The sequence below is a fragment of the Cenococcum geophilum genome (assembly GCF_001692895.1).
Source record: "Cenococcum geophilum 1.58 unplaced genomic scaffold K441scaffold_41, whole genome shotgun sequence".
Taxonomy (NCBI): domain Eukaryota; kingdom Fungi; phylum Ascomycota; class Dothideomycetes; order Gloniales; family Gloniaceae; genus Cenococcum; species Cenococcum geophilum.
Window position 1 is genome coordinate 374776 of NW_027137599.1, and position 12104 is coordinate 386879.

The 12104-nt window shown below is 31.9% G+C and overlaps 1 protein-coding gene across 1 annotated transcript; it reads right to left on the reverse strand.

Moving 5' to 3' along the window:
• Positions 1–393: 393 nt before the first annotated feature.
• K441DRAFT_439989 (uncharacterized protein) lies at positions 394–4630 on the reverse strand (the record flags this gene model as incomplete). The annotated part of the gene is made up of 3 exons (XM_067641667.1): positions 394–480; positions 1342–1352; positions 4537–4630. Coding segments are annotated over 3 exons (192 nt in total), but the record flags the coding sequence as incomplete, so codon positions are not given.
• Between the last annotated feature and the right edge of the window lie 7474 nt (positions 4631–12104).

Consider the following 12104-nt stretch of genomic DNA (forward strand, 5'->3'; position numbering starts at 1 on the left):
ATCCATTACTACGCCTTTAGGACTAATAATATATCCTAAAAACTTAACCTCTTATACGACAAACCTATACCTCTTAAGGTTTGCATATAGTTAATATTACTATAACCTATATAGCACTTCTAGTACGTAGCGCCGGTATTCCTCTAAATTTTTAAAGAAAATTAGAATATTATTAAGGTAGACTATATAGAAGACATCTACTAGTTTTAATAAAACTTAATTAATATAGCCCTAAAAGGTCGATAGTCTATTAATTAGCTCAAAAGGAAAAACTAAATACTTAAAGTAGCCGTAACACGTGCGGAATGCCGTTTTTTACTTATCACCCTAACGGATACGAAGGCGGTAATACGCATTTATTAGGTCTAACTTAGTAAAGATTTTAGAACCTACTAAGCAGCCTAAGGTCTTACTAATTAATAGTAGTATGAGATAATTTTTAATTATTACCTTATTAAGGCCTCTGTAGTTTATATAAAGCTATAGCTTTCTATCCTTTTTAGGTATAAATAGGATAGGTGCCCCTATAGGACTAGTACTTAGTTAGATCTAGCCTTTAGCTAAGGCGTTATCTAAGTACTCCCTTAGTACCTCTAGCCCCTTAATTAAGAGGTTATAAAGCGGTCTATATAGGACCCCCTATCCCTTTTCCAGGTCAATAGTATAGTCGCCCTAGTAGTATTAGGGTAGCTTCCCTACTTCCTTATATAAGAAGATATTGCTAACTTCTTTTAACTATAGGGGAAGGACTAGTAAGCTGCTATCGTCTTACTTACTAGGTATTAATCCATTAATTACTAGGGCGAAGACCCTAGATTCCCTCTAGAGAGACTTTATAAAACCCTTAAAAGTATATAGCAATAAGGATAAGCCGTTTAGCTTCTATTACTACACCTTCGCCTTATAGTTAATAAGAAGTTAGACCTTCTTTAACCCTAGTATATCTAGGGTAATAGTAGCGGATATATTAGCTATTCTATAGCAGATAAGGGTTACTTCCCTAATTCTGCCCTAGCTGTTTTTTATTCTTAGTAGTACTTTATAGGCCTTATAGCAATATGCCTAAGTTTTATTTAACTAGGAGTAGGTAGGTAATTCTATATCTAGCGTTTTAAAGTTATACTCTATTGCAAATCGCTAATTAATTATATTTACTTCGGCGCTAAGATTAAGCATTACTAAGGTTTCCTTCCAGGTTTACTTAAATAGGACTTTTTCTAAAATAGTAATAGCTTCCTTATAATTTAGTAGTAGCTTATATTTTATAAGTGTAAGGGGCTTTAAGGGCGCCTACCTTTTCCTAGTATAGCGATGGCGTTTATATTATTAAGAGGCGGCTACTATTACTATTACTACTCTAGGCACTATTGCCACTAATATCCTAGCTTACTATAATTTTTGCAGTTCCCCTTAGGTTAGGTTAAACCCCTAATAGTATTACTTTACCCCGCTATTATATTACTAGCGGTAGTTTTAAAGTCCGCTTTCCCCAAGTTACTTAATAAGGTAGTCTTTATATTTAAGTTCGCGGCGCGCCTATTGCTTTTAGCCTATAGGGCGCTTACACTCTTTTAGTTTTCCTTTAATCGGGCAGCTAGGGAAACTAGCTAATCCTAAGTTTATAGAAATTCCTAATAGTTAGTAATAGCAAGCTATAGCTCTAGCCGTAGCTTTGCAACTAGGTGTATTATTAAATACTTTATATTATAAGGAGGGTTAATTTACGCTTTTAAAGAGGTTAGGTAAGCAGTAAACTCGTTTATAGATTAATTTGTTTGCTATATTGCCCTTATATATATTAGGGCTATATAGAGTTCTTAATTAATAGGACTTTTAACCTAATTAAGTAGGAATTCTATTAGCTCCTTCTAGGTAAACTATATATCTAAATAGTTATCTTTATATTATAGCTAAAGGGTTCTATTAGTCCCCTTTATATATTATATAGTAAACGCAACTTTAGTATCCTTATTTATAAAGGCGTTATCCTTTAGGTAGAACGCTAGCTTTAAGCTATCGTGAAAGTTTTAGTACTCTTATATAGTCTTACTATAATACGGAGTAATCTTCTCTATTTTAATGGCCCGTTTTACTAAAGCGCCTATTATATTAGTGGCCATCCTCTTAAGGTTTAGATATATTAAACTAATATCTAAGTACTCTAATAGGATACTCTAAGGTGGTAGATCTGGGTTAGGAATGGGAGTTAATATTACCTTACCACGTTAACGCCGTCTTAGCATTTCCACCTCCTCCCTAGGCAACTGTAGTTTTCCTTACTCTAGGAGTTATAGCTTTTCGTTTTCTAGCCATCGTATTTCTTCCTATATAGTATCCTTACCTATAGCTTTTAGTTTTATATAGAATATAGGTCCGCCCGCGTCGTCCTAGGGCCAATTTCTAGACTTAGTACTACGCACTACGCTAACATTACGCCCGCGTCTTGCCATTAGGTTAATAGACTGCGATATAGTTAATAACTATAGGTCGTCTTTTTAATAGAGGGCTGTTACTATATAGTCGTAGCCCTAGCAAACCGCTAGGTTGCTAGGCCACTACCCCTAAAAAGAAATAAAAATTTAGAACTATTAGGACGCTAAGGCCGTAAGGGTATATATTAACGTAATAATAGGAACGGAATGTAATAGGTATCTGGTTCTTAATGGGGTAGAACTATAGAACTAAATTCTACTATTCTTAGGTATAGGGCAACTACTTTTTATAGGCGCCTCGCTTACGCCTCGCCTACGCTAAACCGGTTACAGTAAGTGCGTCTCTATAGCCTAATAGTATTAACATATTAGGGTAGGCGATTATGTGTCTTATCTTAAATAGTTGGTCTATAACTACAATAATATTTATATAGCCTTTACTTTTAGGGAGATTAATAATAAAGTTAATTAAAATATCCTTCTATCTTTAGTTTAGGATAGATAGTAGCTTTAAAAGGCCGTTATATATCTTATATAAAGCTTTAGCTTATTAGTAGATATAGTAGCTAGAGACGTACCTTTATATTATATTATATATATTTAGATAGTAGTATTCTCGTTAAAGCAGTTCTAGGGTTTTTCCTTAGCCTAGGTAGCTGGCTATTAGTAGGTCGTATATATATTTAAGGAGCTAAAGCTTAAGTTTGTTATAGTTAAGTATAACTAGGCGGTTTAGTAGTATAAGCGGTCTCTATAGGCTTTGTATTTACTTAGGGAAATCTTCTTAAAGCGTCTGATACTATCTTATATTAGCTTAAGAGTCTCTTAAATAAACTTATTATTTAGGTATTTGTTAACTATAATCTATTCAATTAATTAATTAGTTATTTTAAGGACGTATACTATAAGATCTTTAGTAGGTAGGCTAAATAGTTTAGGGTAAAGTAGGGTCTAATTTTTAGTAAGAGCGTGCTTCTTTTAGTGCTAGAGCGTCCTATAAGCTTTAGGTTAGAGTATTAGGCTTTTAGCCTTAGACGTTTAGCGGTATATATTAAGAATTAGAAATAAAATAGATATTCTAACTAGTAGGCCTAATAATAACTTAACTATTTTATAGTTGTAAAGTTTTATAGATTCTTATAATTGCTAAGGACCTTAATTAGAAATCCAGCGCCTTCTAGTTTAGGTCGCTATTATTTAAAACATCTAATAATAGCCAGTAATTCCTTATCGTAGATTTTATAGTTATATTTAGCTAAGCTTAGTTATTTTAAGTATACTATAGGGTAAAACACTCTATCCTTATTATATTAAGACAGGATGCCTCTAGTAACATAGTTAGATAAATTAGCTTCTATAATACTTATTTAGTTTAGGTTAAAGTATTAGAGTATAGGTGTAGTAATAAATATAAGCTTTAGATAAGTAAAGGCCTTCTTATATTCTTTACTGAAGATAAAGGCTTTATCTTTTTATATTAGAGTTATAAGGGGTAAAACTAGGGCGGAGAAGTTATTAATAAACTATTAATAGAAATTGGCAAATCCTATAAAGGCTCTTATATTCTTAACGTTGTTAGGTTCTTACTAGTTTATAATTACTATAACTTTCTTTAGGTCTATTTATATGCTATTTATAGAAATAAGAAGCCTAAGGTATAGGACTTCTATTTTATAAAATTTGTATTTATTTATATCTAATTATAGACTTACTTCTTATAGGGCTTATAAAATAAAATGAATGTATTTCTAGTATTCGGTTAGGTTATTACTATATATTAGGATGTCATTAATATAAGCAGTATAGAGAAGGTCCAGGTAGGGACGTAAGGTATTGTTTATATAATATTAAAATAAGCTTAGGGTATTTATAAGGCTAAATAGTATTACTAAGTACTTAAATAATCTATACTGGGTATAAAATGCAGTAAGCTATTTGTCTCCCTTTATAATATAAAGGAGATTAAATACGGAAATAATATTAAGCTTTATATAGAAGCGAGCCTTACTTTATTAGTTTAGCGTCTTTTATATTAACGGAACTAGATATTAGTTCTTAATAGTAATCGCATTAAGGACTTAGTAATCTATATAAAAGTATAGACCGCCGCTAGGTTTTTTAATAAAGATTACTAATACTACTATAGGCGAAAAGCTCGCTTTAATAAATCCTTTACTTAGATTCTTATTTAAATACTTTTATAGTACTTAGAGTTTGTTTTAAGACATTCCGTATAAGGGTCTAAATCTAAAACATTTTCCTTCTTTAAGTATAATCTTATAGTTATATAGTTAGTATTTTAGTAGCTTATTGGCTTCTATTTACAAGAACGTATCTAGGCGTTTATAGTACTTTACTAGTACCTTTATAGCAGGGTTAGTGTACTTTTTTAATATTGGCTGTAGTGATAGTATAGATTATATATTTGGGTTTCTTAGCGAGTTATACTAGTAGGGTAGTATAATGGGCTCTCCTAAAAGGTACATATTAGATAAAATAGATAAAGGGTTTACCAATATCCTACTAATATCCTAAAGAAAACATAGTTAGACGGGTAAGGGATAAAGGGTTCTACTAGTATCTTAAAAGGATTATGGGGGGGGCTGGTTCTCCTTTAGAGAAGAGCTAGCAATTAGTCTTTAAATAGAAAAGGTTAAAAGCATTTATCCTTTAATACGTGAAGCTCGTTTCACCTTAACTTACCTTTTACTTATTGGTGACCCTTATTCTATACTATTAATTAGATAATTATACGTTTTAGTTAAACTGGTCTCGTATAATTTTAGTCGCTTATAAATCCGTTACGGAAGGAACGTATAGCTATTAATTGGCGATAACGGGCTATACTTTTATACCCTCTAAAATCGCGCCCTTATCCTAAGAGGCTAATAGAGTCTCCCTAAAGGAACGTATTTCCTCTTCCTATAAAAAAGCTAAGGCTAATCTATCTAACCTTATAAAACCCTTAAAAACGATTACTACTAGGGAGTTATTAAAGTGGTCGCATATAAGGCCCTATAAAAATAAAAGAGTTAGAGATATAATTAGGATAAGCGTATTAAGATTATTAGGAATAATTATAAGGATAAATAGGAGAAGTATAGATACCCTAAACGTAAACCGGACTTAAAGGGGCAACGCTATACTATACTGTACTGTTAGAAAAGTCTAAATTCTATATAAAGAACCCTAATAAGTACAAGGGTAATAGCCTTAGAAACTATAATCGTTTTATCTATTAAGATAAACCCATATTTCGGCTAGAGCCGAAATATTACTTTAATAAGTATAATTAGACACTAATTGCTTCTACCTTCCTACGTAGCACTATTAAGAGTTTATGGATACGCTATGAGAAGAAACTTACTATACCCCTTAAATTTAGTAAATTTAAGTCCTAGTTGGTTAATTAGGTCTAAGACCCTACTAACTAAGGAATGGATTATAACTAGCGATATTACGACGCTAAATAGCGAGATGGCTAGACTGCAGTCTAGTTTATAAATTACTTAGAAGAACTAGAAGATAATATACCCTACTTAAATCTATAGAATAATGCTATATAACTTTACTGGCTATATACTAGGCTATAACGTAAGATTTAATAGGCCATATAAGAGAAAGGAGAAATTTATATAACTTAAGAAACGCTTATCTCTAAAGCTATTCAGATTAAGAATACTAAAAAAGACTATTTAGGTAAGCGAAAGGAACAAGACGTTAATAATAAAGAACGTAGGATTAGACCTAGCTTTAATAATAGGGGTAGGTTCCAACCTAACTACTCTATAAAAGGATAACGCGAGTAGGCTTCGCAGCCCTAAAGTAACACTAGTAGTTAACCCTAAGAATAATAATAGCTAAAAACTAGACTTGCAGAGGTAGGAAAAGCCACCTATCTATTATAACTGTTAGAAGGAAGGCTATCTAGCCTATAACTACCTAGAAAAGAAGTAAGAGTTAGCTTAATTAGGAAAAGAGAGAGCCTAGCAAATCTCTACTCCTTAATACTAGGTAATTAGTAGAAGGAGGGAGTAATCTACTATATAGTTATTTCTACCTCTATTTAAGTTAATAATAAATAAGTAATATAAGACTACTCTATAGACAGCGGCGTAACTATAGGGTTTATTTCTCAATTACTAGTAAAAGAATTGGATTTAGACCTTAGTGGCTTATAGGTGCGCACCATTTAAAGTATTAGAGGCTACTAAATTTTTTACTACGGAGAACAAACCTTTTCCGTAACTAGTTAGGACCGTAATAGTTTATAGAATACATAGAAAACACGCTTCTACGCCGTAGAAATTGAGGGATATAACCTTGTTTTGGGATACCTATAGCTTTAACAAGTTAATCTATATATTAATTAGCCTTTAGCCTCGTATTAACACTAAAAGTCTTAACCACGCATTATAGTTAAAGATTAAGAGACTTTTATAAACTATATGTAAAAAAAAGGTGGGCGTATGCTATATATACTACTCTTAACCCCAAGAATATGGATATAAGGTATTTACTTTCGGATATCTAGCTATACGCAGTTAAACTAGAAATTCTATAGGAATATGCAGATTTAGTAGAGGTTTTTAGTAAAAAAAGCTATAGAAACTTTACCTAACCCTATATTAGTTAAATACGAGATAGATATAGAGGATAAAGTACCTCCTTTTAGGCCACTATATAACCTATTAAAAAATAAGTTAGCGATATTACGTTAGTATCTAGTAGACAACCTCTAGAAAGGATAGATTTGGCCTTTTATAAGCCTAGTAAGAGTATTAATCCTATTTATACTTAAGAAGGACAGAGGCCTATATCTATCCCATGCGCGGTTAATAAAGGCTCTTGCACTAGCGAACCAATTAGAAGCCCTAGGTTAAATAGAGTCTTAGCAATATAAAGCTAAGAATTTAAAGTTATAATTACTATCTTAAATTATAATAATAAAGTTCAAAAATGATATATTTTAGTGTCTACTGTTAGAAGTACGTTTTCGACCTATTGTGGTATATAATTAAGCTAGGAAGGTATATAGATTCTATAGTGGAGATATTACTTATGTTTTGGTATTCGCGCATAGGCCACAATCCTGCGAGAGCCTCGACCGCGCATGGGATATATTAACTATTAGGCGCTAAATAGGATTACTATAAAGAACCGCTACCCGTTACCCTTAATAGGGGAGCTTATTAATAGACTATTAGGCGTAAAGGGATTTATAAAATTAGATCTAAAAGATATATACTATTAAATCTGGATTAGATCTAGCGGTGGATAGAAAACAGCGTTCTAAATATAGTACGGCCACTTTAAGTACCTAATAGTGCTATTTGTGTTACGAACGCTTTAAGTACGATGTTACGACTACTTGGAGAGGAGTCGGAAGAAGCTAGTTGGTTGATATAAGCACGGTCTAGGATAGAACCCATAGAGCTATGTAATGAGGAATGGTAGCCAAGGTTATATAATGTGCTACGTATTAAACGCGAGGAACGAGAGGAACTTATATACCTTATGTATAACACGTATATTACGTATAAGAAGGATTTTATAGGAGTACGGTTGTGTATTTAAGGACCCTTAGTCCCTACTTAGGTAGTTCCTTCCTTATAGTAATTCTTAGAATATAATTGGAGTTAATCTGTTAGGCAACCACTCCACCAGTTATTATTACGTTGTTAACTTACTTATAATACCTATATATCTAGCCTATTAACAAGTCCACCGTAGTTCCTACTACAAGGCTCCGTTACACAATTACTACCACAGTTACGGTTTTAATAAGTCGAATAACATGCTACTAAAAGCAGCCACTACAACGCCGTTAACGGTAGCAACCACTTTAAGGTTAAGTGAAGATATAAGTATATAAGATACTGACTTATAACTAGTTACGGTTGGGCAGTTATAGGAAATTGTTAATAGGTTAAACAAAAACAACTAAATACTTAAAGAAAGACTTAATGGGATTGGAGTAGTAAAGGTTAAGTTACCTTCAATCGAACGATTCTTAGGGGAAAGATTAAAGCTTAAAGGATTCCTAACGCAAATGCATTTTAAAGTTATGTAAGAAGGGGCTAAGTTAGCTATAATAATGGACCAGATAGCCTACGCAGGACTATTCCTATTAGGTTGGGCACTTAAATAGTTTAAACCCTACTTAATAGAAATACAGATTAATGGAATAACTACTACTAATTAAGAGGTACGATTTGTGTTTTCTAGCTAGGTAGGATTCGCGGAACAATTAATATAGATATTTGGGGACCTAGAAGTAATAACTATAGTAAAGAAAAAGCTTTAGGACCTAATATAGCGAACTTTAGTAATTAAGTATACGATATAGTTTTAAATACTTGCTATATAGGTCAAATGGAATAATAAGGCGCTTATGGCACAGTATAAGCAAGGACTTAAGGCTAAAGTCTAGGACGTAATTATTCCAATGGAAGATGCGGACACCCTAAGGAAATTAATAGATTAAGCGATTAAGATCGACAATAGGATCTTCTAAAGGGAATAGGCTAAGAGAGGCTAGGATAGAGTTCTACAGTTGTATAAGACGTAGAGTACGTAACGACTAAAGCTAAGTTAGAAACTATGGTATGGCGTAGAGCTAATAGACCTAAGTGGTACTAAAGAAACCTATAAGAGATAGAGTAAGAAACTATAGAAACCTAGAGGTTAAGGATTAAGTGATTATAGAACTAAGGATCTTAGTAGCAGAAGACGTTTAAGCGGACTCTATAGTAAAAGTAATGGTTTAAAGATGGAGCTTATATAAATTGCGGAAAATAGGGTTATTTCGCTAAAGACTATAGAAGTGGTTAGAGTTATTACGCAGTAAAGGGAACTAGACTAATAGTATATAATATACACGTATAGAGAGACGATAGTGTACTGTAAGGAACAAAAGAATGTTTAATTAGAAGTTTTGCGTTTTGTTATAATAACGCATGCTAAATTTATAAGGACGCCAAGTACGGTGCAAGCTATTGGCTATAAGAGCCAGAGTTAAGAGAACTTAAAGGAACTAAAGAGTTAGATAAAGAATAAGATCGACTTTATAAGCTAGATTAAGATGTTATAGCAACATGCGGATAATAATTAGTAATAATAATAATGGAGTTGGAGTACTTATTAATTAACAGCGATAAGGATAGTAAAGGAACTAACTAGGGGTATCTAAACCTTGATGACGTAATAGAAGTAGAGACTGAGACCGCTATAGAGCAAGGTTTAGTAACGGGCATTATAATACCGTTAGATACGGCATCCATCGCTTTATAAGACGGAAGAAGTAATATCTAGAGACGATTAAGTAAGTAGACGACTGCTAGTGCTAGCTTACCACTTAATAAAGGCAAAAGGCTAAAGGCTTAAGATTCTTAAGATAAGATAAAAGACGACTAAGATTCTTAAGATAAAATAAGGTATGCTTAAGGACCTACAACGGACGAAAACCGATGGGATAGAGTAATAGCTTAGTTTAGTAACATATAAATGAGCTTAGGATGAAGTTTCCTAAAGGTATAAGACTCTTAAGATAAGATCAGTAAGATCTAGGACTCTTAAGACAAGATAAGGACACTAGTAAAGCCTAGTTAGACTAAGGCTGGAGCTAAGCTTAAGTTAGGAGCAAGCTTAGGATTAAAGAATTTAAGGGATTAAGAATTTAGAGTATAAATTAGTACACCTATAAGTAAGAGGTAAGGAGCTTCTTTATAGATTAGAGAATCTATAGTGTAAACAGTAATTAAACTGGGAGATAGATATATAGACTTAGAAGACTTACTAGATAAACATAGTATTTAAACTAAAGATTAAAAAGTTAATATAACGATTAAGAAGTAAGAAGACTTTAAGGATCTACTTATAAGACGTAAAAAAAAAGAAACTATAGAGGAATTTAGAGTAAGAATTACCTTATAGTAAGAAAAGAAACTAAATATAAGATTTAGTATACTAGGACGTATAAGGGACAGAGTACCTATATAAAGAATTACTAATAGGCTAAGAATAGGCATACTAAGAGCTAAGTGGCTTACTAAACTAGAAGACAAAGAGGATTTAGGAATCTTAACTAGATTTAAGGAATGATATATAAAAGGCTGTTATAACGCAGTAATAAGAAGATACTTCTTTACGGACAAACTATATATACTCTAGCAGCTGTACTAAAAGTGGTATAGGTAACGATATAATAATAAGTGGGAAGATTTCTATATATAGTTAGATAAAAAAGTTATCTAAGACTACCTAATTACGGAAAAAGTAATAAATTATATTAAGGAAGCCTTAATTATAATATTAAAGGATTTAGAGGAATAATTAGAGGACTAGAGAAGCAAGAGACGTATCTTAGTACCTGCGAATAAAGTTATAATATTTAGATTAGCATAATAGAGGTTTAAACTTAAGGAAGAAGACGAGTTAAGAGTTAACCTAAAGCACCTAGTATACTATACGCTATTATAGATTATATGCGTGGATAATATGTATAAAATATATAAGAATTTAAAGGAAAAGAACCGGAAATACCCTATAAGGATATACTAGATAACAGAGGAACAATAGTATAGGAATGCTAAGTATATATACGGCTAGCATCTAGCAGAAGTCTAAGAGAAAGGAAGTTTAATACTTTAACTAGGAAGGTTCCTTATAGAAGAATACTTAAATAAACAATAATGGTGGGAATGTCTAGAGAATACCTATCTATGGTATATTAAAGATAAAAAGCGAACTAGGCATTGGCTAAAGAGTAAGCTAAGCGCAATAGGATTAAGTAGCTAATAGTTAGGAAAAGTAGAGGCCTATAAAACCAGAGGGAGCCAGTAGTAGAGCCTTAGACCCTTAAAGGAATTTAAGGATAATACTTAAATTTAAAAGTTAATTAGCAAGATTAACAGTTTAAAGTATTAGTAGATAGTGGAGTAATATAGAACTATATCTTACTAGTAGCAGTTAAAAGGATGGGGCTACTATATAGGTAAAAAGAGCACCCTTATCTATTAGTAATAATTTTAGGAGATCTAATAGCCTATAGAGAAGGTATTATTAATCTTAAAATAGGACTAATTTAGATAACTATTAAAGGGAGATAAGTTAAAATGTCTTTTAATATATTACTATTAGGGAATAATAAGGCAGTATTAGGAATGCCTTAGTTATAGGAATATAATCTAAAGATTAATTAGGTTATAGGTTAGGTTAATATTAAAGATATATAACGACGTAAGATGTAATAATAAACTAAGTTGGTATAGTATTAAGTTGGAGTAATATATAAGGAAACTAATTAAGGATTAAGTTATATATTAAAGAGATACTATAAGTACGGCAAGAAACTATAGTTACTAGAAAGTAAAAAGCTGTTAAAGTATATAGTATAGGACTATAAGATAGAGTTAGAACTAGGAATAAGTTTAAGGTTCTACCTAACTTATAAGTTAACAGAAAAAGAGTTATAGGTACTTAAGGAGTTTGTCTAGGAAAATCTTTAAAAAGGATATATTAGACTATCGCAGTTATTAGTAGAATATCCAGTACTATTTATACTAAAGAAGAATAGAAAACTTAGGCTATGTATTAACTATAGACAGTTAAACAGCATTACTAGGAAAAATAGGTATCCTTTACCCTTAATTAGCGAAATCTAAGATAGAA